The following is a 14,297-nucleotide window of genomic DNA, read 5'->3' as shown; positions in this document are numbered from 1 at the left end:
ACGAGATCTCGCGAGATTTCATTCTGGTCTGTACTTTGTCAGCAGCAGCGGTCCTCCACCATTTCGCTGCGTAAAGTCTCCTCCCCGCGACCGCTACATTCTGCGCCGAAACCCAGTCTCTCCCGGTCCGTATATTAACTTCTTCCCACGGACCTAGTGGTACCTCGTTGGGTACCGGGAGACAGTTTGGATTACTGGCAACACGGATTGAGTGCGATTTTACGCGGATGACGACTTCTTCAACGAGAATTTAGTAAAAGAAAATTGGTCGGAAATTTCAGGTAGGTGGGAACTTAAGATGGCGGCCTTGGGAGGGAGGGGGGGGAGCAAGGAGGAAGTAATGGGGGAATTGAAGGGGGGTCTCAGACTAACGAAAGGACACAATCAAACTGCATTATGCTCGCTCGTCTGTTACGGGGCATACTGCGATAAAATTGGTTGACACCGCCGCGAACTATGTCGGAATGACTGAAAGAAAAGCGACAACACCGTAAAAGATTAAAATAAAAAATAGATTATCTTGCATATGTAATTTCCTTACTGTCGCTTGTAAAGTTCCAGCCGTTGGGCAGTGGGGTCCCCCTTAAGTCCCCCGTCTAATCATTGCAAAATTTATATGGAACTTTAAAACAGTGTTTTTTTGTATTTTTGCATATCTACGCGGAAAGTAATGTGTATTTGTTGTTAAAAATTAATTACTAAAAAAAATACATCTTCCGAGAAACGGATTTGACCCCACGCAATGACGTCACGAGTGATTGTCCCCCTCTGTAGTGCAGAAGCGGGTTTAATGCGACTTTTCACATGTTTTGTCTCGTATGCGAAGCAACTTATCTTTTTGTCGGCACAAAACGGCTTTTAACTCCTGAAGCGGGGAGCAGCATTACATAACCGCGGGTGGGACGGGGCGCCTGCGCATCAAATGAACGCACCCGACCAACTCTTGTACCTTTTTTTTGCTAGTTAGCAGGCTTTCCTTTAAGTGCCACCCAAGCAGTGTGTTTTTGTAAAAGCTAGCGTTAGCCTGCTAGCCACACTAGCACAAACCGGTGTTATGCCGAGAAATGCACGCCTGTCGAGAATTGCACACACCTCGCCAGGACAATACAAAAATATGGCAGACACAGTTTCTACACTACATCCACTCTGAAAATTACTATCCTGCCGTATTTCGCATCCACCCTTTAAAAAAATAAAATCACTCCACAGACACTTTAGAGTGTAACACTGTTTGCAGATCATACTCACGCAGGCTAATTCTACCGAGTCTACAGAACAATAAGGATACTCAACTTTATTAAGTATAAACTTCACACACTTTGTTATCAAAGAGCTTGCCCGTAGAGATCAGATTTATAGCGTTTTGTAACACTTCCGCGGGGTGCATGCATTTTTTTATTTTTTTTTGGAAGGGACGCATTTCTCGACATAACACCGGCAGTCTTAAAAGGCGTTAACCGTTAAATTCTGGGGGATTTTTTGGGGGAAGAAGCCGATCATGTGGTTGTGAAATCATTAGGATAGGAATGAAAAGTCGATGTGTTCATCTTCCACACGCAGCCAAGACCCACACACAGCTAAATAAAGATGCTAGTCCACACACACGGTTGACATTTAGCAGCAGTTAGTACAGATTTACGTTAAATGAATGACTGGAGGCCCTTCCGGTGGGCGACTGCAGCAAACGCAACTTGGAGCTAACGGAGGTTAGTGCTGCTTCACGGACTGTTTTTATTACCGCTGCAGATATCTCTCCCCCCCCAAAATAAAAGAAACATATATACAAATAATGGAGCAGTTATCGGATTGGCTGGATATCCTGATGTTCTCTCTTGGTGACTTGACATGTTGCTCATCGTCCTGTTTGTTTGCTATTATAAATTATTTCAAATATTTTTTCTTATCTCTGAAAAACAATGATTTTATTTTTTGTTGACATGTTTTTATTGAGTTTTTACATTTAAAAAAAAAAAAAAATTTTTTAATACATTTAACAAAGCACATAACAGTCAAACTATATAGAAAAAAATAGTTAAAGAAAAGACAAAACTGGGTAACAAATTCAAATTCAGAAAACTTTATTTGTCCCGGGGGGGGGGGCAATTTAAAGGCACACAGAGCAATAAATTAACAACAGTGCAAGTATGAAACATTTAAACCTAAATATAAATAATATAGTGTCATAGAGTCATCATTACAAACGACATTATGTAATCATACACATCTTAGCATCACATGGTATCGACAGTTAGGGACATATCACCTTCAAGCTGCCAGAGTTTCTCCAACTTCACAGTCCTTCAAGAATGTTAACATGCACAATGAAAAAGAAATCAGCCAAATTCAAAGAGATCTGGAATCCCTTCCTTGCATTCTTAAAAAAAAAAAGAAATCTTGCAGGATTACTAGAAAGATTGAGTGCTGACTTGTCGAAATTCTTGTTGTTTTGATTTCTGGCCCTTGTTGAATTTTTTGTTTTTGTCCTTGTTCCAGATTGTTGTCTGCTTACATTTGCCTGATGTATACTTTTGGAAAAGTTAGATTTTTATTTATTTTTTATATATAATCCCCCTCTAGTCTTGATTTATGTTTGAATTAACTTGTTCCTGTGTATTTTGCTGTTGTATGTTCATCCTCTATAAGACTCTGTATACATTTTTTTTGTATCTTTTAAATTTGTCAATAAAGACGGATTAAAAAAAAATATATTATTATTATTATTTTTTTAATAATAAAATTAAAATGAGAAAATTTAAATACAATTAAAATACAATTTTAAAATATTTATATTTAAAAAAAAAATTGTTTACTAATAATAACACATCTATGGAAATTCATGCTAGCATTAGATCCTGTCTTTTTTTTGGAAAATTTACTATAATCCTCACTGGATCAAAGAAAAAAAGCATCCTACAAATAAGTTTTCAAAAAAAGAAGTGGGGGGAAGGTATGTTGTTGCTCCTCAAGTTTAAATGATAAAGTTGCCAATCAGTTTGTATTTGTTGCTTCCTCAGAATATGTGGAGGGGAGCCTAATTTCAGCATCCTGGAAGTAGAAAGCACAGAAGATCTGTGTCTCACACCACAGACAGGTGAGAAGTTTTGTGCATACAACACATTGTAACTGTGAATGTTACATCATGTCCAACCTTTGTTTATAGCTTAGTTACAGACTTTTATGGCTGAGGCAGTAAGTTAGTTTAGTGTGACGTTGAAGTAGATATGTGCTATGCCTTTTTGTCTATTTTAGGATAGTGAGTTGGACGACTAGTAGGAGGTGAGGAGAATAAGAAATAACACAGATACAGCGCAGTGACCGTCTACCTAATCACCAACTGATTGTTTTTATTTGAGCCGAGTTATTTTCTACTTGACTTTTTAAGCCCCTCATGGTCCTGACTCATTGTTAAAACTCTGTATCCCCCCCTATAGCTGCTGTGTGTAGCCGGGGCAGCACAGAGGAAGGAAGCTCTGGGGAGGAGGCGGCGCGGCAGCCTGCCCCTCCGGCTGTGGATGTGCTGGGTGGCAACCCCCAGGCTGCACAGAATGTGGCAGGGGAGTCACCTCAGCATGCCCCGCAGCCGGCCGCAGCTGCCCCCCGCCCAGTCCCTCCGTTCACCAACCCGTCCATTGTGCCACTGCCGGAGAGCAACGACTCTGCACTCCTCGGCATGGAGAGCACACCACCTCCAACCACCTTGCCTGAGACTCTCCCAATCATCAGCGTCTCAAAAGAAGCCCCCGCTGCAGGTGTCGCAGTTTCCAGACCTTTGCCGACATCCCTCGATGAGGACTGTAGCTCCTCGGCTGAGAGGCAAAGGCTTCAAGCTCCCCTTTGTCCACCTCTCACCTCGGATACACAGATTGACAGCACAGTGCAAGACTTGCAATACGGGTCACAAACTGATAAAGAGAAAATCCTCTCGAATAGTCAAACAAACCAGACTCAGCCACCTAGAGAAGCCGCTGGACTTGTGGTCTTTACAGGGACAAAGTCGGTCACGTTGGAATATAAACCAGAGACTGGAACGAACGTGGAGCTCGGTGGAAAAGAGCACACAGGCGGAAATATTCTCTTTCAACCCCAATCTCAAATCTACTTCACAGCCTCATCTCCATCTGTCCCCCAATCAGGTGTCAGTTTTAAAGTCCAAGACACAGAAGAGCACGCGGCTGTGGAGCGGTTACCTCCGTCGGGTGTTGCGGAGCAGGACTCAAAATCACCTCCGCTCCCTTTGCCGTCGTCGACTGACAACAACAGTGAGATTAAACAAACTGACATGTCAAAAACACAACCTCAAACCTTCAAAGAACTCTCAAATGATACCAGAGAAATACAGAATGCTAACTCTCTGGAGTCAGTTGAGATGCTTGTTGACACTTCGTACAGAGAAACACAGCCTCCAGCAGCTGAAACACTCGAGAGCCCAAAGGCAAGTGAATCAATTTCCGCGTTACTCGTTTCTTCTGGAAAAGACGACTCCTTGTCGAGCAGCGGCGAAGGAGAACGGCAAACTGACACCTCCTCGTCTGACGTCACAATGCTGCCCGAGTGCTCGTCCACACAGGAGAGTGCCCCAGAACCCCCTGCTGCGACCGCTCTGTATGACACGGGCGTAGTCGTCTCGCTGCAGGAGGAGCAGGAAGTGGAAGCAGAAACAACACAACATCCCTCCGACGACGTCGCCGCCGCGACAGAGACGCAGCTGACCGCTCAAGAAATAGTGGTGGTCAGAGAGGAGGCTCACATCAGCGGGGACTGGTCGAACATGCACCTGAATCAGAGTTACCTCGTACAGCATGAAGACGGCAGCATCTCCGAAGCTGCTATCGTGAACGAGCTGAGCTCTAGCGGGGAACCGAAGCTGTACGAGGAGAGCGTTCAGGCAGATATGGAGTTACACTCGCAACCCGTGGAGGTGTATGAATTCTGCAGCCTGGTCGAGGAGGTCGCCGAGGAGACCATCTGCGTGAGTAGCAGCGTACAGATACCTCACTCTCCAGGATACGAGGTGAACTTATTCAACGCGTTATTAGATCACGCCAACGAGAACACTCAAACAATTAACGAAAGTGACACTATCATGATTTCCCAGCAGCCCTTGCCTTTATCACTAGAAGTCAATTTAACACAGGCTTGCTCTAGCACCAGCAGTTCTCATAATTTGTCCGTAGTGAACACGACAGTGCAGCACTTGGTATTAGAAGCTAACCCGGCTGGTGAAGAGGCTAACTCGAGTCAGGTTTGTTTCATTGAAGTAGCTACTGTCACACCTGAACAGGTCGACGCAGCAGAGCGAACACAGGTGAGTGTCTCTCCTGTCTCCTCCAAAAAACAGGAAGCGGAAGCAACAGCTGGTGGATTATCTCTCATATCCCCTGTGGTTGCTATTGAGGACATCTCGGAGCACGTTTCTCTTGTGGAAAATCCGACCCCGGGAGAAGCTGTTGTAAGCGCGACAGAGGCTCCATCACAGACTGTGCCCACAGAAACCAAACCAGAGGTCTCCCGCACCCCTCACCTCTCTGGTGTTCTTAATCCAAAGCTGCTCATTCTTAAGCCGGGAGCGAGTCCTCTCCTGAAGCACCCACCCACCCTTTTGGCACATGTGTCCAAGCAACAGAGCGCTGCCGGCAAGCTGGCCAATGCCTACAGCTCCTGCTCTGGCACAGCGTCTGAGGAGTGCCTTCCTCGAACTGTCCCAGCAGCAGCAGACTTTTTATGTGCGTCTGTGGCTCCTGGCAGTGACAAAAATCAGACGCAGTGCTCCGTCAATAATACTCCGGCGGCGGCGGCGGCACTGCCTGCTAAGGTGCAGCAGCCCACAACGAGCTGTAACAACGGCGTTCACCTTCAGCAGACGACGTCGGTCAAAACCACACCTTCAACGAGCAAACCTGACAAAGAGGCCTTAACTGTTTCTGAAACTTCAACATGTGGAGCGGGCGATCCTGTGTCCTCACCTGCTACGCCTAACGCCCTTTACACGCTGACGGCATCGGCGGGAAGGGAAGGGGACGTCGTGGCGTCAACGAGCCGGGATGACCCAGTCAGCCACCCCGACTCCCTCGACATGGAGGAGGAGAGCGAAGACATGGAGCAGGAGGAACACATGGAGGCGCAGGAGGCCGCTTCAGAACAAGTTAGCAGTCCAGAGGAAGGCAGCGACGACGATGAAGATGAGGAGGAGGAGGAGGAGGAAGAAGAAGAAGAAGAAGAAGAAGAAGAAGAAGCCGATGAAGACAAAACAGAAAGTGAGATGACAACCCCCGGATCACCAAACAAGGTATTTTTTTTAATTCAGAATATCAGTTTAATAATGTTACAGATGAGTGTTTTTTTTCCACAGAAAAAGAAGAAAATTCATTAGAAAGTTAAGACCAAACAAAAAAACCACATTGAAGCTTTGTGCCTCTTTATACAAAAAGGGTTTGTCCTTGACTGCTGAGATAAAGAAGTCGTGTCAGACGCAGACAGAAAGAAAGCAAAAGCTCAAGTAAGAACAATGTTAGAAAATGTTCATTCTGTGCCGTTAAATCTTTTCGATAAGATGATAATGAAATGTGTTTTTAGCGGCTTTTGTTGGAGCTTATGGTTCAAGACTTTTTGTTCCTATAATTTAGTGTGGTAATGAATGCAACAAAAAAAGCATCAAATGTTGGTCAGGTCAAAATCTGCATCCTGATAAAGAAATGTACGATCTGAACATTTTTAGGTGTATGTGATGTGCCTTGCTCAGTAGTTAAACTTAGTAAAGGGGTTTGAATCCCACATTTCTTCATCGTACGGTGTCATATCAACTCTTAGGTCAAAGATATGTCAAAGGATATGCTTTTCTGTAGGTTAAACTCAGCGACTTGATCCATTTAATTTCACAAAAACACCTTCATTTTCTGAATCACTTATCTCCAGACATATGGATGATAAACAATCGTTTCTTTCTTCAGAAAAAATATGAACGTGTCTCCAGTCAGGTTGACAAAACATTCAATACTTCTCTAATTTTTTGATACCACATGTTTTAAAACAATACAATCTCTGTGATTTAAATGATCGATTGAATTGAACCGTAATGATGCTGAATGACAATCTTCAGCCATGAGTTCAACCAAAAGCTGCTGCTTTCACACTAACGCTAGAAATGTTTCAGCACCTAAACGTTGCAGAATATTAGTTTTATTTAAACCAATTAGAAAGTTACATGATGAGGGTTTGGTCCAGACAGAGCACTCTCTATGTGTGCAGGAGTCTCCCAACCATTTTCGTTAATTCAAAGCACCTAATCGCCTAATATCAGGTGACTAGAACTTCTTATTCTGATGCTGTGTTTTCAAAACAGGTCTCAATGTTGTTTGATTTTTCCTAGTATCAAATCTAAATGTAAAGTTCTGTTATCATGACGACCCTGGTGTTTACTTTTGCTGTCACACTCGTCCGCTTATCTTAAAGATGAGGACATGATCATCGATGTTTTTCATCTTGAATCGTTGATTCTGAATCAAAACATCCAACTGCTTTGACGGATTGTTACACCCATATTTTGAGTGCATGGCGTAACTGTGTGAGCTGTAATTGAGCTCTTAACCTGAAAGACAAGTTGTTGAGAAGGCACGTCTAAAAAACACAACGGAAATATTTATTATAAAAAAAATTTAAAAAGCTACGCATCCGTCCTTCTGCATGTGTGTTGATTATTTATGTCGCTGGTGTGAACAGTGTTTTTATCACCATCATTTAGTCTTTCCTTTAAGTTGGCCGCATGCTAAGCCATGTGTGTTTTCCAGCATGGACAGAGCAGGACAGAGAGAAAGGCACTGTTCCTCAAGGTAAGTGGTGGTTGTCAGACACTCAGCCAGGTTCACTTCCAGCAGGATGTTCACAAACACTTTCTAGTGAGGAGCACTTAGACTTAAGATCAGCATTACTTTGCTCTCTTCTGCTTAGTTCTGCATGAGATGTGACAGAAACCCGCTCACAGGCAGTTTTTTACGTCTAAAGCATGGCTTGATACACTTCTTAATAAATGCTTACTTTAACCTTCTCTTGCATGTGGCGTTTATCTTTTTGAATCTATCTGCTTTCACCTCAGTTAGATTCACATTTTTATAATAAACTCATCTTCTCCCTCGGTCTTCAGGTACGCCAGTGGATAGCAGACAGGGTCACCGTGAATTCATCTCCCGTCTCACCCTCCACCTCCTCTCCTTACCCCGGACCTTCGCCCAGCAGCGATTGGTCCACGCCCCGACGGGAGAAGTCCTCACCGCTGCGAGGCCCTAGCGGGAAGTTTGTTTCACCTTGTGCCGGGGGCTACAGCTCCTCCTCTTCCCCTCCCGATCAGACCACACCTCAGCGATCCCGTGGACACGCAGACATGGCCGAGCAGGCGAAACATGTGAGTGAGCCTTATAGATACACTGGAATCCGGTTTATTGCCAAGAAGGTTTTACACTTCAAGGAATTAGCTCTGGTTATTTTTGGTGCATTATGATACGAGATGTGCAGTAGGAGTAATGGATGGAATGAACAGTTGTGTAGGAAGCTGCAGGATGATGTTTATTTCAATTAAAATTACAGACAGTGTGCACTGAAAACAGAAAACACTAAAGTCCAGATTTTGACAAAAAACAGAACTAGGGATGAATCGGTTCAATATAATAATTTAAAAAATGATAAATAATTTGGCATGAGCCGATGTTAATTTGTTGTGCCAAATCACTCTGATGCTGGTGTCTACTTCACCTAACTGCTGATTCAGAGGAGAGATTTTTTAAAAGGTAGATGAAGTCACCTGTTGAACAAATTACTCTGACTTTGTTTTCATTCTCAAACATGAGAGAAAATGTTGCATTGTGGGAGTCTGACACCAAAGCATCCGAGGTCATGATGGTGCATTCAAAGAAAACGGTGGTATACCGTTCAGTAAACAAAGCTTGTGGAGAGCTGCTTTGATTGAAAGACTCCTTAGATTAAAGTCCACAAGTGACCTGCGGCGTCGGGTAGCGTGACTCGTGGAATGTGGGACCGTAATTTACAACTTTCAACGAAGGCTAAGAGTTCAACTACCGTGCTGTAGCTAGTAGGAGCTAAATCCACAAAGATGGAAATAAAAGAGCTGCACAGAAACCGCACAGCTGAACACAATAGAAATCATCACGCAGGACGACAGTTTCAACCTTTTTTCTCTTAGCGTAGCCCCCCCAAAAACCGACAACGGTGCGACTTCTATTCCAGATTTTACAGTACTTGAAGTTGTTGCACTGCATTAATCGCTGTAATCTTTACATCTGCTTTGTTGTGAAATCACCTGACACCACATGAGACCATGAGAGGAGGTGCTGTGCTCCCTCTGGCACACATAATAATCTAAACATCCTGCTTTGTTTGATCATTTATATTCTCTGTTCAGGTTATTCTTCTAATCGTGTTGTGTTTTAAACTTGGCTAGGATTTTAAAAAGTCTTCCAGTCAGCGCTCGGGCTGACTCGGTAAATCCTGTGAGCACATTAATGTCCTGCATCAATGAAACTCTGACCGGTCTGGCCTTTCTGCGTCCTTCAGGAAGCTGATATAGAGCATCGAACCCAGTCACTGAAGCGAGAGGGCTTCTGGTCAATGAAGCGTCTCACTCGTCTGACCGAGCCGCCGCGACCCAAAGTTCACTGGGAGTACTTGTGTGAGGAGATGCAGTGGCTCTCGGCTGACTTTGCTCAGGAGCGGCGGTGGAAAAGAGGGGTGGCCAGAAAGGTAAGCGACTCATGAAAGAGTGGTTTCATACTATGAGAAGAAATGTTTTTTATAAGCCTGTTGCTGCCTGATCAGGTTGACTCGTTTGGCTTCATGTCTGACGCGGTGTATCCTATAAGATCTGGATGTGTTTGTGTGTTTGCATCCAGGTGGTGCGAATGGTGATGCGACATCACGAGGAGCTGAGGCAAAAAGAAGAAAAGGCCAAACGGGACGAACACGCCAAAATAAGAAGAGTCGCCTCCTCCATTGCAAAGGAAGTCCGGGCTTTCTGGAGCAGCGTTGAGAAGGTACAGACAACTCCCAAAAACCAAGCAAACAAAACATTCTGTGCAGTTTGAACGGATCTGCGTTTGATTGCTCTTGTGACGGAAATAAAATTCACTTGACTTTTTAGGACAGAAACTTGCACACTGACGGAGAATATTTACTTGCCAAAGGCGCCTCAAGATGCCCAGAATTTGTCTCTGAAGGCTTTATTTTAGTTCCTGTTAACACTTCTAAATGGAAAATTGCGCCTGTTTCTGTTCTGTGCGTGAAGGTGGTGCAGTACAAGCAGCAGTCGCGCCTGGAGGAAAAGAGGAAGAAAGCTCTGGATCTGCAGCTGGACTTCATCGTCGGCCAGACAGAGAAGTACTCTGACCTTCTCAGCAAGTCGCTCGCACCCACCAGACCCGCTGAAACGGTCCCGACGACTCCCCCGAAATCAGTCGCTCCTCCGGCTGATGAGGACGGTGAGATTTTCTTTTTAAATCAATGCTGCATTGACAGACTGTCTTACAGGCTTACTTGTCCCCCATGTGATGTTTCTGAGATCAGAAAACTGATTCATTGGTTCAGAGAGGAACGTTGTCATAGCTACACACCGATGTCTGACTCCTCTTAAGCGTCGACGGGGAGAAAATGTTCCAAGGAAACAAAAAGCTGGTTGTCATCTCAAGGTTATTGAATGTATAAGAGATTCAAGCATGTTCTCGCAGTTTATGTGCGAGTCAAACCTGTTTACCCGAGCTCACAGAAGTCTATTCCACTTTTAGTCGGTGCATTAAAACACTGCACTGAACGTTCACCCGCTGCTGTACCTTCCCAGCGCTGCTCTGAAGCAGTCAGGTGTGAGACACGTTGAACCTGTTAGACTCGTCTGCTGCCGGTTTTCTCAATGGCAGGTGATTCTTAAAGTACAGAGCTGGAACAGAGCCTTTGTGTTTCACCTCAAGAACCGGATCAAGTTAAAGAGGACATATTATCCCCCCTCCTCCACCTTTTCAAACAGTCTCCTGTGGTCTACATGAAACATCTGTGCTGTGCTTTGGTCAAAATATAACATGAATCAAGCACCAGAGGAGGTTTGTGACCCTGTATAAACCAGCTCTCTCAGAACGCTCTGTTTTGGTGCGTGTGTCTCTTTGAATGCAATGAGGCCCCCCCCCCCCCCCCCCCCCCCCCCCCCGAGTTTTCCCCGTAGACATCACTTTTTTGCTAGCGAGAATTAAAATGGCGGACCTGCGCAAAAGTTTAGCTGAAACAGAACATTTTTCTGTGTTGTAAGACTTATGCAGACCACAAACAAAGGACTGGATGGGTTTATTTCACATTTTGTGGGTCTGTGGACTCTCAGGTTACCCTAATAAATGTTCAGAAACACTGTAGAAGAGGATTTTTCTTTTTGATTTTTCTCTTTAAAAATGCTGTTCTGTTTTCTTTCTGCAGACCGAGACTTTGAGCCTCCCTGTGAGGAGGAGGATGATGAGGAGACCATAGAGGTGGAGGAGCAGCAGGAGGGAAACGACGCTGAGAGCCAGCAGAGGGAGATTGAACTGTTAAAGGAGGAGGGCCTGCTGCCCCTGGACCAATTACTCAACACCCTTAAAATGCCACAGGTACCTCTCCAAAACCTGATGGGACTGGGATTGATTTCTAAAAAGTTGAGGACTGCGGAGTCTAGTTTTAAATTACTTTCTAGGTGCACACTCGTTTTCAAACTTTCACATATTGTACTGGTTTCATCTTCCTGTCCATTTCTTAAAAAGTTAGCACGTGCTCAAACTGCTAAAACCTTCCAGATTAATTTCTCTCAAATGATAAATAATACTTTACTTCTTGCATCATGAAGGTGTTCAAACTCCCCTGTCATATGAACCAAGACTTCCACATAAGAGAATAATAACTCAATGCATAATTGATACTACAGATCAGTGAAATGTTTTTTTACCTGAGCCTCAGATGCTTTCGTTAAATCACTCTTATCATTGTGTTTCATAGGAGTCAGTCTCAGACGAAGAATGCTCCGATGAAACGTCGTCATCGGTGGAGGAGGAAGACGGCGAGTTCAACGCCGATGAAGAAGATGGTGAGAGAGTGCTTTGTATTGTTGTTTTTTTATTATATAAACTTAATTGACCAGGAAAGTGTATGTGGAGTGTTTTTCATGAGCGTCCTGGCCAAGACAGGCAGCAGCACAATAAACAGAGTTTCAGACAAACGAGAAGAAGAAGAAGAAGATATACTTTATTAACCCCTCGAGGGGGAATTACATTTTACACTCTGTTTTTGAGACATGCTTCACACACAAAGGCTGAAACACACACACACGCACAAACAGGATCATGTGAACGTGCACTAATGGAGAGATGTCAGAGTGAGGGGGCTGCACACAGTGAGCAATCCTGAGCTGGTGGAGTGGGGTTCGGTGTTTGCTCAATGGCGCCTCAGCAGTGTTCAGGAAGTGAATTGGCACCTCTCCAGCTTCCAGACCAATTTCCAGATTTGGCTTGAACCGGCAGCTCACTAGTTCCCAACACACAAGTCCCTACAGACTGAGCTACTGCCGCCTTGAGCAACAAGCAGCCACACATACAAATTTAATAAAGATACATAATCATTAATGTATGTGTTATACTTAAAATACAGAAGGAGCATCCAACTTTCTGTAAAGCGTGTACACACCTCAGAGTGAAAACAAATCTTAGGTTGGTTAGGTAGGTTGTGAAAAGTGTCTTACGTTTGTTTTTACCTCTTCCACTTTTCAGCTGAGGATGAGGAGGACACCATAGATGCTCAGGAGAAGGTGGAAGGAACTGTGGATCATGCTGAAGAGCTGGACGACCTGGCCAAAGAAGGTACTCGTTCATAAAAAGAGAGAGAGCGTGTTCATTCTCATGTGGAGTAGCCTCATTGTTGTCGCTGCTTTGAAGGTTTTCAAGGTGCTTCTCCCTTCGTTTGAAGAGCTTCTGTTATGACTGATCCCTTTGTGTATAATAATCACTTAACATACTATAAATGAACGAGGGACACTTGACCTATTCTGTTTAAATGGTTGTTCAACGTGAGCAGATTCTGCCTGAAAAAGCCTTACAGAGGATGTTTTTTAAAAAGTTGCAGAGGAGTGAGGGAGCAGCATCTTTAAGAGCAAAGCCTCCTGGCTGTGTAGGGAGCTTCAAAAGTTTCCAAATTTGCATCCGTGTTTTCCTTACTCGTGTCTTTCCCCTGCATCTGTAACCTCCCAAAAATATCAAATATACCAGTAGAGAGGACAAAGCTGTTCCAGTTATCAGCGAGAGAGCAGAGGTCTGTTACCTGTTTAAACATGCACATGAAGAACGAACTGCAGTCTTGATTTATACTGAGCCCTGGTTAGAGGCATGCAAATCACATCTCCTGGCACATTGCATTTATGTTTTCTTCAATATTCTGCTTTGCATTTGTTCATATCAGCTGAAAAGTACTGGCCCTCATATCCGAGGTAGTTCCTTTAGAGCAAAGTTAGAGATCCTGGACCGACTTTTAAACATCTAACCTGACATCTCTGTGCTTCCTCTTTCAGGAGACATGAGTGTCGAGGAGCTGTTGGAGAAGTACAAAGGAGCGTACGCCTCAGACTTCGAGGTTCCCTCTGCATCGGGTTCTAAAGCGAGCTCTGATTCGGAGGTGTCTGGGGACGACGAGGAAGAGACTGAAGAAGACGAGAGCGACGCAGAGAGCAACTCTTCCTCCTCAGGTATAAACCAGCTCCAAGGGAAATCAAAGTAACCTCATGTTGATTGTTTATTTTATCTGCTCTTTGATGAGACGAAGGTGTGGAACGTTTCCTCGTCCGTGCTTTTGACGCTTTAAATACATTTCACTTAAAAGCTCAAATCTGTTTTTTTCTCAGATTCTCCAGGAGACAGTGGTGAAGACGACAGCGAGAGGGATGAAGAGGAGTGTGAGGAGGAAGAGGACGATGAGTGTGAAGGGATGGAGGTTCTGCTGAAGGAGGGAGACAACAGCCCGCCTTCCTCCAGCTCACGGCCAAAGAAAGAGATCAGCCATATCGCCGCTACAGCCGAGAGTCTGCAGCCGAAAGGATACACTCTGGCTACCACCAAGGTCAGTCTTTTTTTTCCTACTTCGTTCTTCAGTTGTGGTGTTTCCACGCTTACACAAAACTCCTCAAAATGTTCAGGCTCAGCTGTAAACGCAGACAGCCGCACTTTTCACCCCAACTTTCCCCCGGCTGTTTCCAACCAGCCCCCTGGTAACATTTCCACTTGAAGCCAGTTGAGCTGATG

General features: G+C 44.4%; 1 protein-coding gene across 2 annotated transcripts in view; it reads left to right on the top strand.

Annotated features, from left to right (window-relative positions):
* The first annotated feature begins 102 nt into the window (after positions 1 to 102).
* Positions 103 to 14,297, top strand: part of srcap (Snf2-related CREBBP activator protein) — a 36,110-nt gene continuing 21,915 nt past the window's right edge. For both annotated transcript variants that reach the window (XM_065949506.1, XM_020649842.3), the window contains exons 1-12: positions 103 to 281; positions 3,015 to 3,091; positions 3,432 to 6,286; positions 8,138 to 8,395; positions 9,562 to 9,747; positions 9,897 to 10,037; positions 10,289 to 10,481; positions 11,458 to 11,627; positions 12,010 to 12,097; positions 12,777 to 12,866; positions 13,571 to 13,744; positions 13,901 to 14,115. In XM_065949506.1, the coding sequence (XP_065805578.1) occupies positions 3,671 to 6,286; positions 8,138 to 8,395; positions 9,562 to 9,747; positions 9,897 to 10,037; positions 10,289 to 10,481; positions 11,458 to 11,627; positions 12,010 to 12,097; positions 12,777 to 12,866; positions 13,571 to 13,744; positions 13,901 to 14,115 (4,131 nt within the window). In that variant the 5' untranslated portion in view covers positions 103 to 281; positions 3,015 to 3,091; positions 3,432 to 3,670. The remainder of the gene's footprint in view (positions 282 to 3,014; positions 3,092 to 3,431; positions 6,287 to 8,137; positions 8,396 to 9,561; positions 9,748 to 9,896; positions 10,038 to 10,288; positions 10,482 to 11,457; positions 11,628 to 12,009; positions 12,098 to 12,776; positions 12,867 to 13,570; positions 13,745 to 13,900; positions 14,116 to 14,297) is intronic.

Source organism: Labrus bergylta, chromosome 21 (assembly GCF_963930695.1).
Source record: "Labrus bergylta chromosome 21, fLabBer1.1, whole genome shotgun sequence".
NCBI classification, from domain to species: domain Eukaryota; kingdom Metazoa; phylum Chordata; class Actinopteri; order Labriformes; family Labridae; genus Labrus; species Labrus bergylta.
This window is presented reverse-complemented; position numbering and strand designations above follow the sequence as displayed.